Genomic DNA, 13,897 nt, shown 5'->3' on the forward strand with positions numbered 1-13,897 from the left:
TTCTGTCATACCTTTGTCATGCATGTAGATTAAGATTTTTTTAAAATGAGGCATTTTTTTCTTCACATACGGTGTAACTTGAAAAATTGCCCTTGGTGCAAGAGAGGTGAGGGCACGGCACAGCTGGGAGAGGGGGGAGCCCAGAACCAGCACTGCTGCTGTGCTCTTCCTATTCTGGTGTCACTACCTTTACACATTGTAAAGCATAGCTTAACAATGGTCAAAAGCCCCTTAAACCCAATTTACTAATTTGCTGTAGTTTTTCTGTGAGCATTGGATCTTTCAAAGGCCATAACTTGGATAAGTCTGAAGCACTTTAAAATATTTTTTTCTCCCAACTCACCACAGTAGCAGCAAATGTGAATTAAAATGAATTATTACTTCAGTGCACGTCTTTATGAAAGCTGTGATTCTGAGAGAAGCTATTTACATTGTTTTAGTTGTATTATTTGTCCTAGCCAAAACTTAAATAGTTTTTGCTGTAACTATGGTGAAAACTAGAGATATTTATTGAATTAATAAAATTAGAAAATTAAATTAGTAGTTTAGATTCAGAACAGGGTTGCAGAGGGAAGTGTATCTAACTCTGTGAAGAAAACAGGATGAAAGGCCTAACATACTCAAGAACTAATCCTAACCAGGTATTGACAAAATAAGCAATACAGGTGAGAGTTGGCAGAGTTTTAGTCATGTCCTTTTTTGCTGTCTCAATTGGGATGGATTTCTGTCTCTGGCCAGTTTAAATCTAGAACAAACGACTTTCCATATGTCCCAAGAGTTTAGTACCTAGCAGCAAGAAGAGGGATACCAGCTGGAATTAATTCTTGAAGATGAGTCATACAAAATAATACAAGTTGGGTTTGGATTTTTTTCTTTATATGACCAGGTAACAGGCTTTGTGTAGAGGAAAAGCAGTGACAAAGCAAAGTTTAAGTGTTGTCTCACTCTGGCAAAGCTGCCAGGGGAATAGTCACCAATTTTTCTGTATTGAATTGGAGAGCATATTGAGTGGGATTGCGCTGGGCATCTCCTGGTCATGGCTTGTAACTGGAGCCGTGGTCTAAGAGCAGCCATCGGGGACGGGCAGGCAAGCGCGCTGGAGGCCATAAGCAGTAACTAAAAATGCTTTTGCCCTGTCTGAAAATCCTCCAGGAATATCACGCAGAATCATAAAATAGCTTTGGGTTGGAAGGGACCTTAACAATCACCCAGCTCCAAACCCCCTGCCATGGGCGGGGACACCTTCCACTCGGTCAGGATGCTCAGAGTCCCATCCAACCTGGCCTTGGACACTGCCAGGGATGAGGCACGCACGCTTTCTCTGGGCAACCTGTTCCAGTGCCTCTCCGCCCAGCATTAGGAATTTCTTCCCAAGAGGGCTCCCAGCCTCAGAGCCCGCCCCAGCCCGAGAGGCGCTGGCGCAGCCGCTGAGGCGCCGGGCCGGACTGCGGCTCCCAGCAGGCCGCGCGCCGCCGGAAGCGGCGGCCGCTGTGACGCCATTCCGGGGGAGCTCGTGGGGCTGCGGCGCGGCGCTGGTTCTCTGCTGAAGGAGGGGCGGGCGGCGGCTCCCGGCGGCACCGGCACCATGGTGAGCGGCGGGGCGCTTGCGGCGGCTTGGCCCAGGGCAGGCCGGGCCGGGCCGGGGTGCGGCGAGGCCGGCGGGGCTGCGCTCCACGCGGGCGGGCGGGCGGGCGGGAGCGCGAGGCCTTGAGGCCGCGCCCTGCGTTTCCCCGCGCTGTGCCGGGGGCTGCGGGCCGCGGGGCGGCCCCGAAGGTTCTCGAGCCGGGGCGGGGCGACTCTGAGAGCTCTGGTCCCTGTGTTCGGGTATTTGATCCTTGTTCATTTAAGGCCTTGGGTGCTCTGCAAATGTTGGCCCTTAAAGGCGGGTATTGGTTACCGCTATGATTAATTTGCATTGATTTGAGGGAAAAAAAAAAAGTAAAAGGGCGAGTTCGGCTCAGGTATCAACGTGCTAAAGGCTCAGTATGGCCAATAAATAGACTTGTTTTGGTTCTGCTACTTCTGCGTGCCCTCGGGCTGTAGGAAAGGGGGGGCTGGTTGGGCAGAGCAGCGGCGCACGCACAGCCATGAAAGGATGTGCTGGTCGGGGCCTTGTGTGCGCTGCAGTCTGCCAGCAATCCTTCGCAGGGCTGTGAGATTGCAGGACAGGTTTTTAAGAACCTTGACTATTTCTTATTTATACCTGTAATCACAACAGGTATGAACGGGGTATGGAAGTAATTTTTATTTAAAAACACACTGTTGAAGTTGTTACGGTTAGAACATAGAGTTTTGTTGAAGCTAGTTCAATATTCTTACATTAACTCTGTTTCAGGCATCCATTTCCCTTGCTCCTGTGAACATTTTCAAGGCAGGTGCAGATGAAGAGAAGGCAGAAACAGCTCGGTTGGTAAGTTTAATTCTCTGAGAAACTGGTAGTACTTGAGGTAATTAAACTTTGTCTTTGACTACTAAAAATACTTTTACTATATCGTGATATGGAACTTCTGTCTTTTACTGGCTTTTTTTTTTTTTTTTGCATGTCTGTGAACAGAAAGGAATTTTGTTTATACTAAAAATTAGAGAAACTCTTAATTGTCAAAGTACCTTAACTGGAGCTCAGAAGATTGGTGTTTGTTGGGTGGCATTTCTTCTGGCTTTGAGAGAGACTTATAACTTCTGGGAGATTTGGGTATATTTGATCTGGTTATCAAAATTTAGCAGTTAAGAAACTTGCCTTAAGTTCAGTTAAGCCTCCATTGAAAGAGGTAGAAGGATTGGTCAAAATATCAAAAGCTATGTGATAGTGTATAATTCTTGTATTAGAGTAGAAATCAATTGTTCCCTGAGGTATATTTATTTTCATTTCAGTCATCCTTTGTTGGTGCCATTGCCATTGGTGACCTAGTCAAGAGCACCCTGGGGCCTAAAGGCATGGTAAGACAGTTGCAGGCTCTCAGTAGTCATGGCCATTAATTTGGCTTTAATAGTCACAGTGCCTTTTCAAGCAGTATGCTAAATCTTGCATCTTGTAGGACAAGATTCTTTTAAGTACCGGGAGAGACAGCTCTGTCACAGTTACCAACGATGGTGCAACCATCCTGAAAGCTATTGGAGTTGACAATCCAGCTGCCAAGGTCTTGGTTGGTAAGTTCTTAAAGGCTTGATATTTCTTAATTTGTAACTCTGTTGTGCTGTTTTTATTTGTTATTAGAAGAGTGTTCTTGAAATACTGTGGAAAATGGAAGGGAAAGGGAGCAGAAATCCTGGAGTAAGAAGGGCAGGGTACTGCAAGAGTTGTGGCATTCTGCAAAAGTAAAATTGTGGTGTGTGCTGCTCTTCAAAACTGTTTTTTTATCTTCTTTTCCCTTAACCCTGCTTTGTCCCAAGAGTCAGAAGGGACAAAAGACAGCTGTATACCCCTCATTTTGCAGTGGGAAAATTCAGAACAGAAATCTTTGCAGCAGCAGAAGTTCTCTCTGCTGTCCCAGATTTAAATCTCTGTCACTCAGTGACCACTGTACTTCTGCCCAGAGCTTACAGTTGTGAGTGACTGTACGAGGGGTCCACTGCTGGTGACAAGCAGGAGTCTGATCTGTTGGGTGTCAGGTTTCCTAATGAGTTTGTGTTTGCTGCATCCCAGTTTATCAGCAGTTCATGCAGCAGACCTGGTTATTACAGTGTCTGATCCTGTATTTGTACCTTAGAGCTTCTATCCAGCTGTCCTTTTGATAACCATTGTTAGGATGGGGAACAGAAGGGAGCATCCTGACCATTACCAGGCTGAAAGTGGTGTCTGGGTTACAAATGCAGAGTCGGATTTTGAGGGATGCCGAATTTCATTTGCATTTCTTGTTTTTCTGGGTTTTTTTTTTTTAGAGTTTCCTCTTTACACAAAGATCTGTTTTTCTTGTCCAAATTAATGCATGAGAAAAATAGCATTAATAATATCTTTTCCTTCTTCAGATATGTCAAAGGTTCAAGATGATGAAGTTGGCGATGGAACTACATCTGTCACAGTGTTGGCAGCTGAATTACTGAGGGTGATGTATTCTGTTTTTTCAGATGTTTGTCATGTACTTCGGTGTGCCTCCAGTAGGAGGTGTGTTATCCTGTGTTTGTGAAAGGGCTCTCATAGCATAGAAAGGAATAGCTTGCTCTGTTGCTGGTGAAGTTGATTGGGGGCAAAAAAACAGCCCTTAGATGTTGCATCATCATTTTTTGGGTATTATTTTAGACTATTACTCCTTATATTATTTTTTATAAACTCTCAAGTATTTTAAATTGACTCTTACAGCTCACTTCCTGCCTATTGCACTGAGCAATGTGCAGCGCTGCTTAGTTGTGAGGCTCAGTCCTCTGAAATCCATTGCCATAGGAAAAAAATCTTGCTACATTCTGTTCTTTGCTCAAGGCCTGAATTCATTCTGTTCCTTTAAACTCTGTATGGATTTTATGCTTGTGGAAGAATTTACACTTCCAAACTTTAAACCTGAAATTACTATGAAAGAGATTTGAGAAATGAGTAATTAGTAATTCTTCCTTGCAGAGCTATGTCAGTCTGATCATCTCGGGTTCAGTAACTGGGATCAAAGGCATCTTAAGGAATGATCTATCAGCTTATCAAGTTCCAGAGAAAAATAAAGATAGCTTTTTTTCAACTACACTTAAGTTGCATCCATAAATGAAAATGTCTTTTCTAGTTAGTGTCAATATACTTTTTTGGGGGGGAAATAATTATTGATTTCATTTAAATAGGAGGCAGAATTACTGATTGCAAGGAAGATTCATCCTCAGACCATCATTGCAGGCTGGAGAGCAGCCACAAAGGCTTCAAGAGAGGCACTTTTGAAAGCAGCTGTGGATCATGGGTTAGTAATGCCCATTTGCTGGCACTCTTTATAAAAAAACTACTCAAGATCAAAATGTCAATGCAAATTACCGTCCATTGGTAAATTCTTCACTCTTATTAAAGCAGTGTGAAGGCTGAGTTCCTAAATTTTAACAGTTGAGAAAAAAAATACTGGGTACTTTTTCAAATGAGTTAAAGAAGCTTCAAAATTACTTATGTGAAGTAAATAAATTAAATACAAGCTGTAATTAAAAATTAAGTACAAGCTGTAATTTGCTCCCTGGAACAAAGATCTGAGCTGTTGTTTCAGATTTTGTACTCACATTTTAAATATAGCTATTTCCTGTGCCCAGCACTTTAAGAGCACAAACTTTCTAAAGCTGAATGCAAATTTCTCCTAACAAAACTTGTATTTCAAGTAGAAGGTTGTGTTCTGGGACAGTGGAGGGATTCTGTGCAGCATTCCTCAGAAGAAAATATGGTACGTGTAGATACAGGCCAGAAGAAGTGGGCAAAGACTCATGGTGGTAGCTAGTGGTAGTAAAGGCTTTCAGACTTTCCACTTTAACTGAGCTGTCTTTATTTTAGTAATGATGAAGTGAAGTTCCGTGAAGACTTGATGAACATTGCGGGAACAACTCTTTCATCAAAATTACTTACTCACCATAAGGATCACTTTGTCAAGCTAGCTGTAGAAGCTGTTCTTAGGTTGAAAGGTTCTGGTAATTTGGAGGCTATCCATGTCATTAAGAAACTTGGTGGAAGTTTGGCTGATTCCTACTTAGATGAAGGTAAGTCTTTTGAGTGTTGACTGTGTATGCACTTGAGAAATAAAGCTGCTAAAGATTACACATCTATGTAAATTTGTTATAGGAAACACTGTTATGTTATTATTAAACTGAATACTGAAGATGGGGGATTTTCTAATAACTAGTAGTTGCTCTCCTTTTTTAATTCGAAGTTTTACAAGACCTTTCTGTTACTACAGGCTTTTTGCTTGACAAGAAGATTGGTGTAAATCAGCCAAAAAGAATTGAAAATGCAAAGATTCTTATTGCAAATACTGGTATGGATACAGACAAGATAAAGGTATGTGACAGAACTGCTGTTGAGACGCTGTATTTTTGTAAATGGAATTTTGAGACTGAGCTCTTTTCTCTTTGATTTAGATTTTTGGCTCTCGTGTTAGAGTGGACTCTACAGCAAAAGTGGCAGAAATAGAACAGGCAGAAAAAGAAAAAATGAAGGAGAAAGTGGATCGGATTCTTAAACATGGAATAAATTGCTTTATTAACAGGTACATATTTCTTGGGAAAAAGGGAGAGTTACGTTACTTTCCATGTTTTTCTAGTTCACTCTGCTAGAATAGGCTTTAAGTGTCCATCAGGCATTTAGGATTAAAGGATTTAGACCTTAAAGAATATGGCTGCCTGTGCTTAGTGTGATAGTGTTTCTTCAGAGAAAGGATATTTCAAAAAAAATCATAGTTTGATTTTTTTTTTCCCCTTAGCTTTGCATGTTCCTGTCACTACATTTGCTTCTGTGTTGTGTAACATTCCATGTGTGGGGATGCCTCATCCATTGACTGCTTTAGTAGCTCTCAGAAATCTGTCATGTGTCCATCCTACTGAGAATCTGGTGTCTTTTGTTACTGTGCTATTTTCAGAGATTTGTTCTCTGTGTGATGGTGAGGTGTGTTTTAATTTTAGACAGCTGATCTACAACTACCCTGAACATCTCTTCGGAGCTGCTGGTGTCATGGCTATTGAACATGCAGACTTTGCAGGTGTAGAACGTCTGGCTCTTGTCACAGGTGTGTGGAGTATTTTGTTGTATGAAATGGGGGGAGGGCACATTATTTGTTTGATCATCAGTAAACATTAAACTTACCTAAACGTACTTCTTCAGCATCTGTGAATAAAGGATCATAATGCAAAACATGGGATATAATGCAGCAAGTTAGTGCCAGTTAGTAATTTTCTTTCATATTTTAAAAATATTTTCAGTTCCTGTTGATAAGATTTTGATATGTTTGTTTCCTAAGGAAAAGATGAAACTTAGCAACAGAAAGAAAAACTCCACAAGTTAATAGTAACAGTTCTTGATTCTGTGCTAACAATTGGTTCTGAATGGCTGTTGTTTGACTGTAATGATAGAGAAGACTAAGGAGTCATCCTTTGTTAAAAATGTGGGGCTAAGTTTTTGACTTGAGGTGGATCTCAAATGATCTGAACAACCTGGATATTTTGAGTAGTGATCAGCATAAATGTGATTCTAGTAACTATTGAAAATGAAACCTCTGGAATGCTACAGATAATTCTCGTTGCTGAAGCCATAGATAGTTATCTGGGACATCATAGGTGATTTTGAAAGTGATCAGGAGGATGAATCTGCTTTACAGGAGAAAAGACACTGACTTGCTTATCTTAGCAAAACTGAAGTAGCAATTCCTTATAACTGTCAGTAGGCACATTGACACTGGCAAATGCATGATTGAGAGGAACATTGCTTACATTCTGGAACAAATTGAAAGCAGACTTTCTATACAGAGCAAATGGGCCTTATCAGACCACACTGGCTTGAATAGTATACTGAAAAAAGGACAAGTTTTTAATATACACAAGCTCTCTGCTACAAGTCTTGGTTTTTCTTCTGGTGCTGCAACTACGCAGTGCTGCAAGCTACTGCAGGATAATTGAGCATGCATTGGGAATGCATGTGTGTAAAGAGTTTTCTGATAGGAAGAGGAGAGAGCTGGAACAAGAACTAGAATGATGTTGTGTTCAAAGACATTTTGTTCTTTGTAGCACTTGTTTTGTTTATGTTACGGCAGTTTACAGATCGTGCATGGTATTGCTGCTACAGCATGGAATGAGACTTGCCATGCAGCAGAATGTTGGCCGCTGGTTCTCAGCCATCATCAGGCAGGCAAAATGAATGCTGTCACAAGCTCAAGCTGTAAAGCATAAGAGACTTCATTTAGTATTTTATAAATAAAATCAGTAAATACTGTGAAAACTTGAAACATACTGATATTTTAATGATAGCAAAGATGAATGTTTACTCTGTTCTCAGACACAACTCACAAGCATTTTAGTCCTTGTGATGTGAAACAAAACATGGGTGTTTTAAGGATTTATCAGCATTGGTTGAAGGTTTCTGGTACCACATGCTGACATGAGACAGTCTTCAGTTATCAGTATTGTTAATTTAAATTTATTTTGGGGCAGTTATGAAGACCAATTTTTTCAAACACCCCCTACCCCTTGGTAGACCTTGCCTGAAAGGGTGCTTTCGTTGTGAGCTCTGATTTCTTTATGATCTTACACTTGCAGGTGGTGAAATTGCTTCAACCTTTGATCACCCTGAGCTAGTAAAACTAGGAAGCTGCAAACTTATTGAAGAAGTCATGATTGGAGAAGATAAACTCATTCATTTCTCCGGAGTAGCAATGGGTATGTGTTTTATCACTAATGGTGTGTTGTAACATTTGTGTTAACCCTCTGCTAATGCTGTTCAGTTTCCAGTGATGCATAGGAATTCTGTAATGATTTATGTAGCTGTTTCTGTTAAAACCTTGCTTTTCAGTAAAAATCCTGCACAGTTTCATGGTTGAAACTGTGGATGTTTCTTGTTACGTAAATGAACATATAATTATTTTTAAGGATGGGAACCAAGGTTTCTGCTTTGGGAAATTCAGTTGACAAGAAAAGTAGCAATATGTCATGCTTAAAGAGCTTGTTCTAGTAAATGCCAAAGCTCTAATTTTTCAAGGAGTTTTGAGGCAATATTAATTTTCTGTTAAATAAGGTGTTGTGGACCCAAAGCAATAGAACTGTGCACATAATTTCATTCTGTCTCTGAAGTTTCATTATGCTTTCTTTTGTTCCCAAAATTAAGTAACGCAGAACTTGACCGCAGCGATAGCAAAACTATTGTAAATGCTTTCTGATAGCCCATTTTTGTGTCCTGGTTTCTCTTTTTAATCCTTTTACATGTGTGCTTTCTAGGTGAAGCTTGCACCATAGTTTTGCGTGGAGCCACACAGCAGATCCTAGATGAAGCAGAGAGGTCTCTGCATGATGCTCTCTGTGTCCTGGCCCAGACTGTGAAGGACACAAGAACTGTGTATGGTGGAGGTGAATATCAGATTCTTTGTACATGTCACACATTTGGTAGTACTGAAGGTTATATATCTAACATCTGTGTGTTTTCAATGAATAGGTTGTTCAGAGATGCTGATGGCTAATGCTGTTGCAGAACTTGCTGTCAGAACACCTGGCAAAGAGTCTGCTGCAATGGAATCCTTTGCTAAGGCTTTACGAATGGTAGGTTTATTTAATTATATTGCTGGACTATGAGACAAAGTTTCATGAAGTTTACTAACTTGTGACATCAGATATTTGCTTCACTTTAAAAGTTTTGGTTGTCCAAAGTAAAAAAGTGAAGTTTAGCAACACATCTTGGATAAACAAAGGGGGAAGTTGGTTTTTTGTCTTAGGAAAAAAGTACTGGTGTTTTAATAATTCTGTATGTTACAGAATTTTAAATGTTGATATGCTAACCCTCCTCTAATTGGTTCTTGCTCACCTTACCTGCTAGTTAAAAGTGCTGCAGAAATAGTACATAAAAATCTCATCTTATGTAGCTGACAACTGATTTAGAAAAGAGCAACCCTTCTGTTCCACTGATGCTCTAGTGCTGTTTGGGTGTATTCACACTCTAGTACTAGCTAGAAGTTTCTGGTCTTGCATTGGAGATTGCATCTTAGTAGGAAATGAGAGTGTCACAAGAAACATTAATAAAATTGTGATAACAGACTGTTATTTTGAGAAAAAATTGCCTTTCTGCAATTTGAATTAGGGAAAAACTTTCTCCCGAGAAAATTAAATTCAAGAGCATAGTAACACTTGGCATTACCTCTTCAGTCAGCACATGCAAGTTTGCACTGCTGTCATGGAAACAGCAAACAGAATGGTCAGGTAGTTAATGCTTACCAGCAGACTTGTGCTTTTTAAATGGAAACATTTCTCTAGTTGTAGTCTGAAATGATCAAATGACAAGATTCTTTTTTTACTTCTGTCCATATAAAATGAGTGCACAAATTGCTAACATGCTTCTGTCCTCGTAGGTACTTTCTTACAACAGAGTCTTGAAATTGTTAGAAAGGTAGTTTGGGTCTTTTACTTTTCACACTGGCGTGTTTCTGAAGCATCTTCTTGAAATTCAGTTGTAAACTGATGACATCAAAATATGTTTCATGTTTGCTAATAATCAGTCCCTCCGTTAATTAAAAACAACCTGTGTTTATCCCCTTAGATCCCAACAATAATAGCTGATAATGCTGGCTATGACAGTGCTGATTTGGTTGCTCAGCTCAGAGCTGCTCATAGTGAAGGGAAGACTACTTATGGACTGGGTAAGGGGATCAGTTTTACTTCTGTGTTTGAATTGCTGTTTGGCCAGTTCCATTAGGTTCATTAAAGTTGTTCATGTATGTCTGTCACATATATTCAGCAGGGAGAGCAGAGTATGTTGATTTGTTTGCTTTGCATAGAGCTTGGTGTACAGCACTACATTCCTTTTTTCTACCAGGCTTTTGACAGTAGAATGAAAATCTTTGTTTGTTAAATGGATGGTTTTCACCTCTAAAAACCACTTCCCTTACACTCAGTCTAGTTATAGGAGGCTTAAAAGCAAAAACATTCTTTTAAAACCAGCAACCAGCTAAAAACCCAGAGGAACCAAATATCCTTCCCTTTGCCCTTTCCCCCCATCCCCCAAAAAAACCAAAAGACCCCAACGGAACAACAACCACAGAGTTGTGGAGAAGAAACCTAAAGTTAATGTACCTAAGGACATGGTGCTGAGAGTCCTGTTGGGATCTTGTCTCCTCATCACAGTGTATAAAGTTTTTATCATCAAGTGTTTGTATGTAATTGCAACATTAGGCTTAAATCAGGACTCTTGAGGTAGAAGACTTTATTTAATACTTTCCTGACTATCTGTGTAGTTATTTGAGCAGGTAAGTTACTATGCTCTTAGCTTCTTGAAATTTCCTTAAAAAAAACCAAGCTGAGTTTAAAAAACCCAAAAAACTACCTCTTAATGTATTTCTTCTTCCAGATATGAAAGAGGGTGTCATTGGGGACATGTCTCTTTTGGGAGTAACAGAAAGTTTCCAAGTCAAGAGACAAGTTTTGCTGAGTGCAGCTGAAGCAGCAGAAATGATTCTTCGTGTAGATGACATCATTAAAGCAGCTCCAAGGTATGATCAGAGTATCTGCATGGTCAGTCAGTCACAGTGGTGTAGAGTAAACCTCCTTCTGTGGAAGAATAAGGGTGCAGAAGAGTCTTGGTCTAAAAATGCTTTACTTGAAAGGGAACCTGACCTGGGACATGCTGGTGTTCATATTAGATAATTTTACTGCATTAGCAGTATCCTCAGGCCTTTAGAGCCATCAACAAACTTAAGTTGCTGTGCCTGAGTAATGCCTAGTTAATCTTAGGTCACCACTAAACATCTGCACAAGCGGCTGTAAGGGATCATGCTTTCTTTTTTCTTTTGGCAAGAATTGTAGTGAAAAGTCCAGCTGCTTCTGAGATAGAATCTGCAGCTAAAACACAAACATGTTTCTCAGAAGGCTTGGTAAGAATTGCCACTCATAGGCAGGTTATCCCTTGTGGGCCTGCAACCAGGTAGTTTTCACTGCATTTTGAATCAAAATATTATTTTAGCATGGTCATGGATGGTGTGTTAGCACAAAAAACAGTACCACCTCAAAACTGTGAGATAGAGCTGTCACTGAACACAAAATGCTAACTAAAGATTAAAAATAAGGGTGGGTGAGGAGGGGCTGGTGGGCATCAGCATGGTGGGAATTTTCTGATTTTTCTTTTTCTCCCCAGAAAACGTGTACCAGACCATCGCCCCTGTTAAATTTTCTTCAGTACCTTGAGGATGTGTGGACCAGATCTCACCTAGTAATTTTTTTTAATGGTCTAGTTTTTGTGAGGTTATGGAACAGAAGCTTCAGACAAACGGATCTCCATCAATGGCACTGTCTTCAGTTGGTTTTTACTTACTGGAGCTTTTATGTGTTGTGTGGAAGAATTCACTTACAGGGGTGTATAAACCAGGGGTTTGACACAACCCTATTCATTCTGTTCCTTCCAGGTTCCACTTAAAATACACAGAAATAAAAAAAAATAAAAATAAATAATTCAGATTCCCCAAAGCTGTATTTCTTTCTGTAGAACCAGGAAGGGCAGATGCCCTTGTGGCTCGCTGGTTCGTGTTGACTTTCTGGTAGTATGAGTGGTGCATTCCAGTCCTGGCTGCACAGGTTTTGAGTTGGGGTCTTAGAAATAGGCTCTGAAGTTAGATGGTATCTTTTTCTACTGATACTGGAGTATTACCCTTCTTTCTTTTTTTTTTTTTTTAATGATGGAAGAGAGAGAGTGGACGAGGAACCTTAGTCAATGCCCAGAACTACAACTAAGTGATCTTACACCTTTTAACACCACAAATTATACATCCTGCTCAGGGGAGTTGATAGGAATGTGCAGTTTGGGAGAGAGAGAGCAACATTCTGGACCAAACAGTATGAGTGTTGATCTACAAAGTATTGGGCTGACTTTATGAACACTTTTATAATTGTGGACACCTAGCAGAAAATATGCCAGGCTCCATAACATTCGCTTCCTGCCCTCTCTGCCCCACCCCTTTTATGTCTGTTGAATCCTGTCTTTATAGTCACTTTCCTATTCTATTCACTGCTGCAAAGGCAACATATTTCTTGTCTGGACAGGTTTCTTTGTGCCTAGGTTGGAAGGTAGCCTGTGATGCCTGCAGCAGTCTGCATGCAGATGTGTGAGGACTGTGAGCACAGACAAGCAGGGACCCTCTCTGTGTGGGAGCCCAGAATGGTGCCTGCAGGCCTTGTGATCTTTCTGGCCCTTGCAAGTGTACAAACACCAGGGCAAGTCTGCCAAAGCAGAAAGATTAGGCTGAAGTAAGCAAGCTGATGTATGCAAAGGCTTTTTTCTCCCTTACATTTCTTAAAATGAAGGGAATCTGATTACAGAATCCTCCCCTTAACTCTTGGCAGAGACTCTTCAGCTCTCCAGAAGCGACGGTGCTCTATGGAGAGGGCTGAGTGAAACACAGACCACTGATAAGCCAGTGAAAGCATGCTCTTCCCCATTCCCTCAAATACAGTACCAGCTCATTTCTGTGGGATATAAAATACTGACCTTGGATTTTAAAATAGCGCCCCTAACTCACGTCCTGCTTTCCTTTTTGTAGGAAGAAATTGTTGGAACAAGACTAGATAAAGAATTTGCTGTTAATTCCGAAGAAGAGTTTTTTAACTTGGCAAGTTGCTAGTATACTTTTATTTAATTTGATTAGGAGCACAGGACATGGGTGCCAGCCAGATGCAAATCTGGACTTCATTTTACAAGACAAGTGCTAGCAGAGTATATATTTCCAGATAACTTTTCAAGTATGTAGATGGCATTAAACAGTCATGAACTGGCATGAAATCAAACCTTTTCTGGAAAGTCAACTTCTGCTTCTGCTTCTCACCAGGCTGCACTGGTGAGACAGACTCGAAGGGTGTGCCACCAAGGACTTTCCATCCCTGTTAAAAAACCTGTCACCTAATTCATGCTATGGAGTCTAAAGTTTAAAATGTCACTTTGAGACAGATTTCTGTTACTCAGTTAAAGCAAAGCTTAGGAAAAAAGTGCATTTTAAGGGGATCTGAACTGGTCCAAGTTGCAATCTTAAGAAATACCCAGCTGAAATCATGAGTACGGTTGGCCTCATCAGATTATGTGTAAGCTTATAGTGACAGCTCACAGCCCTGGATTTGATTCATGCAGGTTTACCTTTGCAGCTCTTGTGGCTTTTCCTTTTTATTCAGGCTTTGATTTTCTTCTTTGCTCCTGCATGAAAACTTGTCCTGTACAGCTGCCCTTAGAGGCAGTGTTGTCAGTAACAAAACCCAGCAGCAAAGCCTACAGCTTTCCTCACCATCA

General features: G+C 40.6%; 1 protein-coding gene across 1 annotated transcript; it reads left to right on the plus strand.

Moving 5' to 3' along the window:
• Positions 1-1,474: 1,474 nt before the first annotated feature.
• Positions 1,475-12,084, plus strand: CCT2 (chaperonin containing TCP1 subunit 2). Its single transcript, XM_030238342.2, has 16 exons — positions 1,475-1,588; positions 2,336-2,410; positions 2,872-2,937; positions 3,036-3,147; positions 3,967-4,043; positions 4,759-4,871; positions 5,441-5,643; positions 5,841-5,941; positions 6,022-6,149; positions 6,562-6,665; positions 8,188-8,307; positions 8,863-8,991; positions 9,077-9,180; positions 10,172-10,271; positions 10,979-11,120; positions 11,762-12,084. Exons 1-16 carry the CDS (start codon positions 1,586-1,588, stop codon positions 11,790-11,792), a joined length of 1,608 nt encoding a protein of 535 aa, XP_030094202.1. The 5' UTR covers positions 1,475-1,585; the 3' UTR covers positions 11,793-12,084.
• Positions 12,085-13,897: the final 1,813 nt, after the last annotated feature.

This window comes from Serinus canaria, chromosome 1A, assembly GCF_022539315.1.
Source record: "Serinus canaria isolate serCan28SL12 chromosome 1A, serCan2020, whole genome shotgun sequence".
In the NCBI taxonomy this organism is placed as follows: domain Eukaryota; kingdom Metazoa; phylum Chordata; class Aves; order Passeriformes; family Fringillidae; genus Serinus; species Serinus canaria.